Below are 14,142 nucleotides of genomic sequence, written 5' to 3' on the forward strand. Positions count from 1 at the left end.
AGGAACTGACTCATTAAGGCACAGTCATTGCTGACACAGGTGTATTTTTAAACACACATCCACACAATGTCTTGCAACAAACACGAGCAGCAGAATGGGTGGTTGTACAGAAGAGGTTAGTGACTTTCCACTTGGCACCATCATAGAACGCCATCTTTCCAATGTCAGTTTGCCCAATTCCTGCCTTGTTAGACCTGGTCAGCCACAAGTGAAGTGATTGTGAAAGTAAAAACTCTGAGAGCAAGTTCAGATGTGACGTGGCAAGACACACAAACTCACAGAATGGGACGTGGGGCCTGTATCACGAAGCCAAATGTTATGCTTAGTCGGATAGCTTGTTATTAATACCCGTGGTCTTTACATATTCATACATGAAGCCAATTAACTAGCCATTAAGACAAATATTGGTCCACTCTATAAATGAATATTTTGCCCAAATCAAGGAATATACACTAATCACTGGCAGTTATGGGATACAGAGTTGAAAACACAATAATTTGAAAATAATTTCATTTATTGTTTTGTAATTTAAAGGAACCAATGCAATAGATAATGTTGACTAGAACTGTGACATAACCTATTTATAGGCTGTGAATTTTTCAATAAACGTAAGTATTAAAATATACCTTATTTGTTGTGCCGGTCACGTAGACGAGACGTATACAGAAGAGTCTATTTGTCCAAGTTTTTGATTGGCTGCTGTGTAGGACTGGGCGTCGTTTCCTGTAGTCAAGAGCCAATCAGCGCCGTTTGTCTTGAAACCGGGCAATACCAGCATTTGAGATGACCTACACTTGTAGTTATTAAATGTCTCTCCGTTGTGTTATTGTATCACACTAAAAGCATGAGTAAATACATTTTACCTGTTTCGGTAGTTGGAACTGTTATTGGTGTCAGCGTATTGTTGAGGTACGGATGACTTTAAGCGCTGTTCTTAATCCATGAACTTGAGCATTGAAAAGGGACATTTCTGTCGCATGTAGTACTGTACAGTTTCTGATAGAATAATTTACCTAATTCAAGAGTATCGTTAAGCTTCAGTGTCCGTAGCTATCCAACTACGGTAACTTTTGCATCTAGGTGTTTTTGTAATCTTACGTAAAAAATTATTCATGGAGAACTTGCTGTTGTCACTGAAGTATAGCTGTAAAATCTATACACTACTTTCATTTTACAAACCCACGTGTTAGTTATTCAGAGTAAAAGTTACAATTGTCTTCGTAAGTTATGAATTTGACCTTGTTCGGGAAGTGATCGATGTTACATGAAGAATATGAGTTTAGCATTGGTAACTATTTGGGAAAAAATGCATGGCTGCAAGATGAAGTATTTTTATTGTTTTTGTTTCCAACCAGGGATCATGTTACCGGGGGTGGTTGTCCTAGTAAAGCGAAGATTAAAGGCAAGACTGTGGTAATTACAGGAGCTAATACTGGCATAGGGAAGGAGACTGCCCGCGACCTGGCCGAGAGAGGTAACGGGATCGTGTGTTTGCGGTTAATGTCTTGGTAGAAAAATCTCAATGGATTCGAAAAATCAACATTAGTCTAACGGTTCTGATATATTTGTAGATTTGTCTTCTGGCTGTGAAACTTGACATAGCCAATAGTGTACAGTCGGTAATGTAACTTTGCTTCCCACTTATTAATGCAAATTATTGTTATGTCGTAGCAGATGAACCGTTACTCCTCTTGTCATGGATGCATTTGAAAAAGAACGATGAGGTAGATGTGTACATTGAGAGACTTGAGCAGTGCCTCAGAAATGTCACTTTTAAGAGTGCTTCACCCGACGTGAACAGACTGCTCCCAAAGGGAGAGGATGAGCTCTGACAGGTCATACATATATACATACAGACATACTTTAAAGATCCAGAAGGAAATTGATAGTCCAGTGGACTTCAGGATGAAGTATTAACATACTGTGTTTTAAATGCAAAAATGTGAGTATGTGAAAAGTTCATTAAATGACAACATTAAAAGCAACCACATCCCCATAATGAAAAGAAAAATATCTTTGATATGCAATGAGGTCCCAAAGACACAAAATGATTCGGTTTACAGCAAAGTCTGTTCTCTTGACAGTGTCAGTCTTTTATGGTGATCAAGGGAATGTGGCTTTTCTGTTAATATTAACAAGTTTAGGTTAATAATAATGGGACTCAGCTTTTGGATTATTTTATCCCATGACAGTTGTGTAAACTGTTATTTAGTAGATTTTGACTTCACACAGGGACATCATACACACTACCAGTCAAAAGTTTTTGCACACAATGAGATTTTCTACATTTGCATGTTACTCACTTAAAATGTACTAAAACACACTCCGTTTGCTTTGCTAACTTTACAGTATGTTCACCATTTGAGTAACTTTATTAGCACGAAAATGTTATATCTTTGATTCATCAAAGTAACCTCCTGTAGCAGTTAGAATAGCAGAGAAAATTTGAGGCATTCTTTCCACAATGGATATTAAATACTGCTCTGTTTCATGGTATGAAACAGTTAACTAGTGCAGTTAAACTTAAAGGACAGCCTAGAACTGGACTGTTCAAATCACGGTGCTCAAGGGCTGATCCCTGCTGATTTTCCAGCCTTCCTTTACCTGTAAGCCTGTGTGAAGCATCTGGCCAATCAGAATCAGTAAATATTAAACTTTGTACCTTGGAGAACTGAAAACGTGGCCAGGATTTGGAATCGAGGGCCAGGTTTGAATTGCAGTTGAGCTGTTTACTCAACTTTCTAATGCTTAATAAGAATAAAAAATCTGCAGTTTATGAAAGAGTGGTAAACACCTGTGGCGTGCAAAAACGTTTGACTGGTAGTGTATTTAAAAACAGTGTCATTTTCAAGCATCTGAATGATACAGTGGTGCAGTGGTTAGCACTGTTACCTCACACCTCTGGGACCTGGGTTCAAGTCTCCGCCTGGGTTACATGTGTGTGGAGTTTGCATGTTCTCCCCATGTCGTCGTGGGGTTTCCTCCGGGTACTCCGGTTTCCCCCCACAGTCCAAAAACATGCTGAGGCTAATTGGAGTTGCTAAATTGCCTGTAGGTGTGCATGCGTGGGTGAATGGTGTGTGAGTGTGCCCTGTGATGGGCTGGCCCCCCATTCTGGGTTGTTCCCTGCCTCGTGCCCATAGGCGGGATAGGTTCCGGACCCCCCGCGACCCAGTAGGATAAGCAGTTTCGAAAATGGATAGATGGATGAATGACACCTTGATGTAATCTATTTATGTTTGTATATTATGTTATCTGCTCTGACTAACTGCCCTTGCAGTTGTCCAAATAAGATCTTTCCTTCTCGGTAATTTATACTCTGTACCTGGATTTTTTTACAATACGTTGCTCATTTTCAGTTTCTTCGATTATAACATTCTCTAGATGCATGCTTTTGGGGGATCTGTTTTCTGTGAGCCTTCTTCAGCATCTGGTCACTGGTCTAGTTCCTTGTTACTTTAGGCCTTTTATCACTTTGTTGCAGTTGACCAATGGCAGTGCCCCTTTACGGGTAAAAATGGAATGACTTGTAGCTCAAGTGTTGCATATATGTGATCCAGAGATCAATTTAACTACACCATATAGGCAAAAGTATTGGGACACGCCTCTTTATCATTGAATTCAGGTGTTTCATCCAGACCACTGCTACAGCGGTATAAAATTAAACACCTAGCCATGCAGTCAGGTTTGCAAACATTTGTGAAGGAATGGGTCATTATGTAGAGCTTTGTGAATTCAAGTGTGGTACTATCATAGGACGCCAACTTTTCAATAAGTTAGTTCATGAAACGTCTTCCCTGCTAGATATTCAGCGGTCAAGTGGAAGTGGTATTACTGCAAAGTGAAAGTATTTAGGAAGAACAAAAACTCAGGCATGAAGCGGCAGACCATGTAAAGTAACATAACGGGATCATCGAGTGCTGAGGCGCACAGTGCATAAACTCAGTAACTGCAGAGTTTCAAACTTCCTCTGGCATTAACCCCAGTACAAAGACTGTGCACCAGGGGCTTCATAGAATGAGCTTCCATGGCCGAGCAGCTGCATGCAAGCCTCACATCACCAAGTGCAGTGCCAAGCATCGGATGGATTGGTGTAAAATACGCCACCACTGGACTCAATGGAAATAAGTTCTGTGGAGTAACGAATCATGTATTTCTGTCTGGCAGTCAGACGAGGTGAATGCCAGGAGAACGATACCTGCATGACTGCCTTGTGCCGGCTGTAAAATTTGGTGGGGGAGGGATAATGGTATAGGGCTGTTTCTCAGGGGTTGGCCCCTTAGTTACAGTGAAGGGAACTTCAGCTTACCAAGATATTTTGGACAACTGTATGCTTCCAAGTTTACAGTGCTTTTCAGTTTGTGGAATGCTCTTTTCTGTTCCAGCATGACTGTGCCCCAGTGCACAGTACTGGGTCCATGAAGACATGGATGGGCAAGTTTGTAGTGGAAGAACTTGACTGGTCTGCACAGAGACCCGACCTCAACCCCATCAAACACCTTCAAAACATGCCATAAAAGTTCCTGTAGGAGTAATGTCCAGGAGTACCAATACTTTTGTCCATATAGTGTAGGTACAAAATTGAAAATTGGCCCATGTTAGATTTCAGAATTTTTTATTTGGATATCAAATAAAGACACAAAAATTTCAAGTCATTACCTTTAATGATATAAGATACGAGATATAGCTGTTAAGGTACCCTCTGATCTGATGAATGAGATTTATTTTCCATAACGATTGTGGGATTTTAGTTCAACAGACCTCAACATCTAGACGTCAAGAAGAAGTTCCCCACGAAGACCACCTACTTCCCGGCAAAAAAACATTGCTTTCAGCTTAGTTTTTGGTACCTATTGTAGTGGGTTTTAGGATTTTTGAGAACATTGAATGTGAAATTTAGCAATATTATTGGTCAAATATAAATAATTTCAGTGTGGTTTTTGAAAGACAATGAAAAGGCATAGATTGCCAAAAAGAGTAAGAAATATCTGAATTTAGTTTATTCTTTAACTGTGATGGAGAAATGATTGGTTGAATTTGAAGTGTTTTGGGACAGTTTTTGAACTTTCCTCAGAAAGTGCTGTCCTGCCAGTTCCTCCTCACAACACTAGCAAAGCCTGTATTTGATGCACGTGAGCTTGCCTGGGATGTTATTTATGGTTTAAAAGCCAGGCGTGATGAACGGCGAACCCAAAGCACGTCTGCGTGGCAGAGCCTGCATAAATCCTGTAAGGAGGCGTCTCCCTGCTCGTCTTTCTGTAATGATTCCCAGAATTCTCTGTGGGAAAGGGGGCCGGATCATCATGGGCTGCCGGGACGAGGAGAAGTGTGAGGCGGCGGCCCGCGAGATCCGGAGGGACACCTGCAACCACCACGTGTACGCGCGTAGGCTCGACCTGGCCTCCATGGCGTCCATCCGGGAGTTCGCCAGTAGGGTGAACCAGGGTAAGGATGTGGGGGGGGGGGGGGGGGGGGGGGGGCGGGGTGGCAGGGGGTGGTGGTAGTGACCGTCTCCCTCAGCCAAACTCTACTACTGACTCTGTCAGGAGGCCTGAACCACTTTCTCTCTTGTGGACCCAACACAAGGCTCCTCTTCAGACAATGCCCCATCTTCCAAAGTGAAGCAGTCGAATTTAATTTTAGTGGTATTTATTCATTAATATGTGCACACCGTTACCCCTGTCTCAACAGTGTCGTCCCTTTATCACATTTATCATTATGACACAGTGACCATTTTCATGGTCATAGCATCACTTTTCAAAGTGACTAAAATGTAAATGTACAAATGTCTTTAAAGGGGCCATATTATGTTCATTTTCACAGTTTATAATTAAATTTTTTGGGTTCTACTAGAATAGATTTGCATGCCTCATTGTTCAAAAAACATCGTTTTTCTGATATTGTACATTTCTATTCACCTCAAATGCTTTGTTAGAGATTTAAGCCCCACCCCCCATCAGCCCAGTGTGCTCTGATTGGTCAGCGGGCCGTACATGTTCCACCCGTCTTACAGTCTGCAGACAGATTCTTGCAGGAAGGTGTAATGAGGTGACCTCACCATGTCACAGAAGTACAGGTTGGAATTTCAGGAGGCATTTCAGGCAGGTTAGAGAGGAGTGATTTCTGTGGTGAGAGTTACTTTCTTTAGCATGTACTTGGGGCCTTAACATTGCAGACTGTTTACATGCACATAAAAGCTATATAACACACTAAAGGAAGGGGAAAAAATCAGCAAAGGCCCTTTAAATTAAACGAATGTCGTTATTCAGTTTTCTGAGAATGGATACTTCAGGAGGTTGGTTGGTAAGCTGACCTGTTTGTGTCCCCTTTCAGAGGAGGAGCGAGTGGACATACTGATAAACAACGCGGGGGTGATGAGGTGTCCAGCCTGGAGGACGGAGAATGGCTTTGAAATGCAGTTTGGTGTCAATCATTTAGGTAAGCTGTTGGACCGTGGCGTGCTGATTCCTGATGAATAGCCTGCAAATTTTATACCGCTGCTCTTATTCTGTTGGACACAGCAACTTGTGTATGTGATGTTCAGATGTAATTGGTGATAATTATATAAAAGCATATTTAAAAAAAAATTTCTAGTCATGTGTAAGACCTACTGTAAATACGAAATATCAGCAGGAAGTGACCTGTCATGTGACCTGATGAGGTCAAACGGGCCCGGTTCCCGATAGGTGGAGCTCTAAGTCCTGCCCTCTCCTGTGTCTCTGGCTGTTTTCACACAAAGGTCACTTCCTGCTGACGAACCTTCTGCTGGACAAGCTGAAGAGCTCGGCCCCGAGCCGCATCATCAACCTGTCCTCTCTGGCCCACATCGTGGGAGAAATGGATTTTGATGACCTCAACTGGGAAAAGAAGAAGTACGACACTAAGAAAGCCTACTGCCAAAGCAAGCTTGCCAACGTGCTGTTCACCAGGGAACTCGCCGGAAGGCTGCAAGGCATGTCAGGGGCGTTCTTTTCAGCGAAGACTCTGCTGTGCTGGAGGGTTTGCTGCTATATAAATGCTGCCTCTTCCTGTGTGTGTCTTATCTGGTGCAGGCACCGGGGTCACCGTGAATGCGCTGCACCCGGGGGTGGTGGCCACAGACCTGGGGCGGCACACGGGCATGCACCAATCCCAGTTCTCCAGCACGATCCTTGGTGAGGTTCCTTCGGTGGCTGCGGTGCATCGCAGTTTAACCATGTGGCCGGGGGCGATTCTAGGATTTCCTTTTTTTAATGGGGGGCCATAATTCATACAGAGGGGCCAAACTTATCATTAGCCAATGATGTGTCTATAATCTGTTAGTGATAGGCGATGGGGCACTCCAGTGGCCAATCAGCTTTCAGCTAAGGCGAATCAGCTTTCAACTGTGGCCAATCAGCTTTCAACTGTGGCCCTGCCCCCGGAAATGCCCCACTGCGTAGCCCATGTTCAAGGGAATGACTTCCAGCAGAGCCACAAAAGAAAAAATATCTTATGTTTTGCACTATTTTATAATATAAATGTTGGTATAGTGACCCCCACGTCCTTCCCAATCATACTCCAATTGGAAATCCCATCATTACAAACCCACAAAGCATTCTTAAAGCACTCAGATGTGGGAGGTGCTGTCCTAAATTTACTTTTATCCTGACAATGTTACAGTAAAAGTTAAAACGTTTCCAAACCAAAGACCATAGCTTAATAATGAGGCCTCTCAAATCACATGGTGCAGCTTTTAGATCTGGCGACGCACATACTTACAGTGCGGCCAGGAGAAACCTGATGAAAGGCATCAAGAGGGCAAAAGCATCATAGATTATAAGCTCTCCTTCAGCTCCATCAACAAGTGATGCTTCACTGCCTGATAAAGTCAACAGCATCTTCATCTGTTATGACAGAGGAAACAGCAGCCCTGCTTGTCAGTTTCAGTTTGGCTTTTAATATGCTAATCCCTGCCAAGCCCATCTCCAAACTCCCCAGCCTGGTCCTCGGCACCCCTGTCTGTAACTAGGTTACGGACTTTCTGACAAACAGATCTCAGCATGTGACATTCGGCTCACACACCGCAGCCGCTCGGACTCTCGGCGCTGGCGTTCCGCAAGGCTCTGTGTTGGACCCATTACTGTACTCGCTTTTCAAATATGACTGTACATCAATCCGTTACACAAATATAATTTTCAGATTTGCAGACGACGCCACCATACTGGACTAATCCCCAGTAATAATGCGAAAGCTGGCCCTAACTGAATGTGAGAGGGACAACAATGAACCAGGAGATCAAACAGGACAGAACATTTCACTTTACATGTTACTTTACGTCGACACTGAGGAAGTGGAGGCCAGTGCAGGTTTTTAGAGGTTTATATGACTGAGAATCCCTAAATACTAGCCTGATTGGGAAAAAGGCCCAGAAACACAGCAACTTACCACAACAGCAGCTGACTAATATCTACTGCAGCGCTGTAGAGAGGATACTCACCTACTGTGGCACATGTGGTGTGTGAGCTGCTCTGCTGCCCAGCGGAGCAGTTTGCAGCCTGTGGTGAAGGCGGCCCAGCACAGCAGAGGCTGTGACTTCCTGACCTGCACCATATTAACACCAGTCACTGCTACAACAAAGCTCTCAGCATCATGGACGATGCATCCCACCCTGAACACAACCTGTTCCAATTCCTGCCATCTGGGATACGTTACTGGCCTATTCAGGGTCTGTTTAGAGCACTTTAGCTGCCTGCCTTGCAGTTTAGCCTTCTGCCAGCAGAACCAGGATTAAACCAAGATTTAACAATGCAGATTTTTAAAAAAGTATAGAGTAATTTTTCCAGAGTTGTATATCTTATGCAGTCCATGTGTGTATGCTTACATGTACATTGTGTGCGTATACTTGTATGTGTTTTGTTTATATGTTGTTTGTACTTTTGCTTCAGATTTTACGTGACTGCAGTGCTGCCTAATGAATTTTCACTGCTCTATGAACGGAGACAGTAAAGATCCTGTTCTGTTCCGTTACGGAACAACATGGCTGTTCCTTTCCAGGTCCAATGTTCTACCTGCTGGTGAAGACACCGGTGCAGGGGGCCCAGCCCAGCGTCTTCTTGGCTGTGGCGGAGGAACTGGAGGGCGTTACGGGCAGGTACTTCGACGTGCTGAAGGAGAAGGATCCAGCACCTCAAGCCCAGGACCGGGAGGCGGCCGGCAGGCTGTGGGAGGCCAGCGCCCGGCTGGTGGGCCTGAGTCCGGACGCGATGGTCGGCTCTGTCCCAGCGCGGAAGTGAGGATCCGGCCGGGGTGGAGCCCAACGCTCCACGGAAGATCCTGAACCCCAGCGCTTCCGCAATTATGTATAATTAAATAGGTTTCCCCTGCCGCTATAATCAGGGATGTAGCTAAAAATGTCACCTTCTGCCCCCTGGCCAATTTTACCTATTCAAGGGTCCCTGTAAAGTGCCAGGGAACCCACCCCCTGCCTGTAATTATCACTTACTATTAAAAAACAGAGCATTGTGAATAAGGGTCTGTTTTTTAAATGTCCTAATCTACACTGTATGAAGTTCACCTGCTCATTAACAACCGTTGCTGTAACTGAATACATGCAGCACTCAGACGGGGTCAGGAGGTGCAGTGCCCGCTTGGCTCAGCATTAGAATGGCTAATCTGTGTGATCTAAGCGATCTTAACACGGTGTGATTTTTGGCATGAGATACGGTGGTTCCAGGCTTTCCAGAAACAGACACCGTCCTGTGATTTTCACACTCTGCAGTGTCCGGGGCCTACAATGCAGCGTGAGGAATAACAAACGTCCAATTATCAGCAGTTGATGCCATTTTATGCTTGTTTTACCATTTAGGCCTTCAGTCAGTGTGGGGCAGTGTGTGGCTCAATGAGTCAGTGATCTGTCCCCAGAAGGTCATCGGTTTGAGTCCTGCCACATCACTGCCGGGCCCTTGAGTGAGCCCCATAACCCCAACTGGTCCAGAAGCACTGGATGCTGGCTCGCCCTGCTCTCTGATCCTGAAAAACCTGTGCTGACCAGTTTAAACACACAAGATGGGGTTTGTGAGAACTCCCAAATTTCCCTACAGTGGTCAATAAAGTATCTCTAGTCTTTTACATGATCTGGTGTATCTGTTTTTTTACGTGAACTGTTGGGGCATTAAAAAGATACCAAAGCTTTCATTTGTTTGCTTGTACTGGCTCAGTGAAACGTGACTGGTTTTCTTGTTGAATTTGTCTAGCAATGGCAGTTCTTTTAATGGCAAATTGAGGTTTTCTTGTCTCTCGTTTTCTGCCTGAACGTTTAATTCTTCCTCCTTTGTCTGGCGTGTTGTTCAGCTTTGTCTGCCTCTGTTTGTCCTGCATAACTGGGTTGAGGGCTTGTCGGTGGGATTGTCTGCCAAAGTAGAAAGACTGATTCCTTGGGTGCTGTGTGGATGAGGAAGCTTTATACTTTCTGGAATTTAGAGCTAGATCAGCTAGTCAAGCTGTTCTCCCCTCCACTCTGCCTGTATCCCTAAACTCATCTTCCTCTGGTTCAGGTGAGTGGGGTGGTGCTGACGACGCCCCCTGGTGGATTCTGTACCACTTCGCACTGATGTTCAAGTAAGCCTTCTACCTCATCAGACCTGAAACCCACCCATTCATTGTCAGCTGCCTGAGCTTTTTTTTTGATTATCTGCTGTGGGTTTGTGACTTAGACAGGCATGAATAACATCTGCTAATCTTGGAGCTGGCAGGAGTGGAGTTTTTGTCAATGTCTTCATGAATCCTGGTTCCTGGTTGTTCAGCAATCTGTCTCACTAAAATCTGAAATACTGTTTATGAGAGACTGTGAGAATACATTTTAAAGCCTATACTTTTCCTTTTAAAATACTGCAGAATAGCGAATCTGGTTTATTTGGTATATGCTAAACCAGTTTAAACCTGAAAAAATGCCATTCAGATATTCACACTACATTCACAAAGCCTTTGGTCTGGCAAAACTTATTTATTATAAGATTCTAAATTTACACACACACACACACACACACACACGCAAAGCAAGGTAAGGCAGCATTGCTTTGAGGCTAATGGCATTATTCTCAGGAATTAGTATAAGAGAATCTGATTATGCTGCTGTTAATTGTATATGTGCATTTAAATCATCCTGGCCGTCGTTGTTTTTGTTGTTTTTGAAATTCATGTTCTATGAAATTCATTCCTAATAAAATTTTGAATAAGAGTCAGTGTACTCAGTAGAGATTTTTTGGCGAGTTTCCAGAATGTAAACTACAGACTTTCGGTCGTTTTTTTAAAATAAATATATTTATTGCAAAGATTTCAAATAGACTTATTGCAACGTGAATTTTTCCAGAATCATTCAGCCCTAAAAGTTATACATTTGCAGCAACGATTGACTCATTTTGCGTGGAAATAAATGTAGGAACCTACAGGCCAGAGTATTGTTAGGATTGTGCTGTTAAAAAAATAAAGAAATTTCTATTCGCTGTAACTGCCCAAGGCACATGCAAGGCTATTACACATTATCGTATGCTACTGCACTCAATCTCTCTTCAGTTTAATATCGTTCCACTTTCGATTTAATTTATTTAAGCTACTTTTTAATGTCTTTCGAGTAATCTAATTTTGTATGGGAAGAAATGTCACCCATTGAAACCTATTGTTTGGGGGGTGGGATTAATGGAATATTATTTGAATAATGACTGGTGAAATTCGACTAGTAATTCTACCAGAATTGTCCATTCCTACTCAAAGCTGCTTCATCTTTGCTCAAAATCAAACTCTGCTTCCAGATCACACACAAAGGCTGTCAAAATATAAACACTACTGAACATTCAGGGCACATTACAGCAAAGAACCCAAAACAAGTCAAAACAGGAGTGTAGAGAAAAATGTAGATATGGTATGTTGCATGTTGAGTTGCAGTACTGGAAACCGACTGCACCACAAGACTAAACAATTTCTATTTTTAGGCTACAGGGGGAAAGTCCTCTGTATCGCTGCATCCATACCGTAATATCAACAATTCTCTGTTTTAATCACTCATTGGCTTCTACAAAAGTTTAGAAACATGCGTAGCAGCCAACAATTTTACAACTGCCAGTAACGTACAACCCCGTTTTCAAAAAAGTTGCGACGCTGCGTAAAATATTAATAACAGAATTTGCAAATCATATAACCCATATGTAATTGAAAATGGAACAAAGTATCAAATGTTGAAATTGAGATATTTTGTTGTTTTATGACAGATATATGTTCAATTTGAATATGATTCCAGAAACGTTTGAAAAATGTTGGGACAGAGGCATGTTTACCACTATGTTACGTCACTTCTTCTTTTAAAAACGCTTCTTTTAAATGTTTGGGAACTGAGGAGACTGGTTGCTGGAGTTTTGAAAGTGAAATGTTGTCCCACTCTTGCATGATATAGGATTTAAACTGCACAACAGTCTCCTTTGTCATTTCATGATGTTCCAAATGTTTTCAAGGGGTGACGGGCCTGAACTGCAGGCAGGCCAGTCTAGCACCCGGCCTCTTCTACTACGGAGCCATGCTGGTGTAATACACATAGATTGCGGTCTTGATGGCAGCATATACTGCTGTATCTATTGTTTGGCATTAATGGTGCCTTCTCAGATGTGCCAGCTACCCCAGCTATGGGCACTAATGCACTCACACCTCACACTTCTCATTGTCCAACTCATCTTTTCTGAAAATGAGGGGGTGATATTTGCCAATAACATTAATGGTACTTACATTATTGACTGCTGCACCAGTCTTACCGGTGCAGCATAATATATAACTTATATATTATGCACAAATGTTTATTAAATTTTTGATTCAGAAATTGTATTATATTTTGGTATTTTATTAATAAGGACTTAATAAGTCGATAATGTAAGAATGGAAAAATCATTATGCGTGAAGTTTTTTGAGTGGTATTTAAATGACCACTGGTTGTGATTAAGTGCAACTGAGACCTACAAGCCTTGTGTATGTACAGGTATAAGCAATCAGCACAGAGCCAAAGCTGTGAGCCTGTTCTTAAAAGAAATGAGGACCTGTTTCTGGGTTTTGTTCTGGGGCCATTTGTTTTCACAGAAGTAAATTAAGGCATAAATGCAGAATCTTCAAATGTTTCGTGACATTGAAACCAATTTTGTGTTTATTGGCAATATGATCATTCACTTTAATTTTTATTTTACTTCCTTCACACGATCACCTGTGTGATAACTATCCACATAGGAAATGACTTGGCAGGCTCACATCCCATAATCTTCCAGTAATCAGATTCCTAGCAACTTCACTTGTGTTAGGAAAGGATAATACAGATAATAGAGGCAGAAAGTGGGTTAGAAGCATCATAAACAGCTTCAGAGAATCACTTTGAAAATGTTTCACTGTAAGGTGGGAGGTTAAGCGATACACGCACCCAGTGGCCAGTCTGTCAGGTCCACCTGCGTGATAAACGTCAGCCTGCTCCTCCGTACAGCCATTCATGTGAATGGGAGATAAACATAAAGGGCTGGTTATGACGGGGTTAAGGGCTTCAGTTACTGTCCGGCTGCTTAGCAAGGCTGGTGCTCCGGCTCTCAGCGATTTTACTGTGGTGTGTTTGCTGCTGTCAGACATGCTGGTTCCCGCATCTCAGAAACAGCCACTTTCCTGGCATTTCTACACACTGCAGCATCTACAGTATAGAGAGAATAGTGTGATAAACAAAAACAGTAACACTCTACTTGAGGGGCACAAATAATGTAGCATTATGCTGTTACCAATGGATTCATTAACCACAAACTGTCTTAGTTACACACGGATCTCATATCTGTTCATCATTAATGAATTGTGATGCATGTTTCATCTCCAGTAGCGACGATATTTGCTGAGATTTGTACTTCAGTGGTAATTGGGTTACTATTAAGAATTTGTGTCTCCTTATGTAAAATTTTACACAAAAAACATCCAGACTTGGGCGGTTCTGTGGGTGAAAACACCTTTTTTTAACGAGAGGTCATTGAAGAATCACCATTGTTAAAGCAAACAGGAAGACCGCAAGTACTAAATCAGGTCAGTACAACGGTGGTGTGCAGAAAGGCTTCTCTGAAACATCCAGCACTGAAGCTGTTCTGGAGGGAAAGAATATACTAGTTAGCATGTAGATGTACC

The 14,142-nt window shown here is 42.6% G+C and overlaps 1 protein-coding gene across 4 annotated transcripts; it reads left to right on the forward strand.

The window, feature by feature from the left end:
• Positions 1–760: 760 nt before the first annotated feature.
• On the forward strand, positions 761–11,190 carry LOC125715638 (retinol dehydrogenase 13-like). 4 transcript variants are annotated; one of them, XM_048987420.1, is made up of 8 exons: positions 761–909; positions 1,356–1,474; positions 5,290–5,445; positions 6,334–6,438; positions 6,740–6,952; positions 7,053–7,154; positions 9,016–9,250; positions 10,515–11,190. In XM_048987420.1, the coding sequence occupies exons 1-8, from the start codon at positions 845–847 to the stop codon at positions 10,516–10,518; spliced, it is 999 nt and encodes a 332-aa protein (XP_048843377.1). In that variant the 5' UTR covers positions 761–844; the 3' UTR covers positions 10,519–11,190. The 4 variants fall into 4 exon arrangements, with proteins under 4 accessions (XP_048843377.1, XP_048843376.1, XP_048843378.1 ...); XM_048987419.1 differs by lacking the exon at positions 10,515–11,190 and adding an exon at positions 9,827–10,155; XM_048987421.1 differs by lacking the exons at positions 5,290–5,445; positions 10,515–11,190 and adding an exon at positions 9,827–10,155.
• The last annotated feature ends 2,952 nt before the right edge of the window (positions 11,191–14,142 follow it).

Source organism: Brienomyrus brachyistius, chromosome 20 (genome assembly GCF_023856365.1).
Source record: "Brienomyrus brachyistius isolate T26 chromosome 20, BBRACH_0.4, whole genome shotgun sequence".
NCBI lineage: Eukaryota > Metazoa > Chordata > Actinopteri > Osteoglossiformes > Mormyridae > Brienomyrus > Brienomyrus brachyistius.

Coding starts and splice junctions, on each gene's coding strand:
- LOC125715638 (XM_048987419.1), top strand. CDS start 845: ATGAGTAAATACATTTTACCTGTTTCGGTAGTTGGAACTGTTATTGGT. Junction 1,475..5,289: donor CCGCGACCTGGCCGAGAGAG/GTAACGGGATCG, acceptor TCTGTGGGAAAG/GGGGCCGGATCATCATGGGC. Junction 9,251..9,826: donor GGCTCTGTCCCAGCGCGGAA/GTGAGGATCCGG, acceptor TTTACCATTTAG/GCCTTCAGTCAGTGTGGGGC.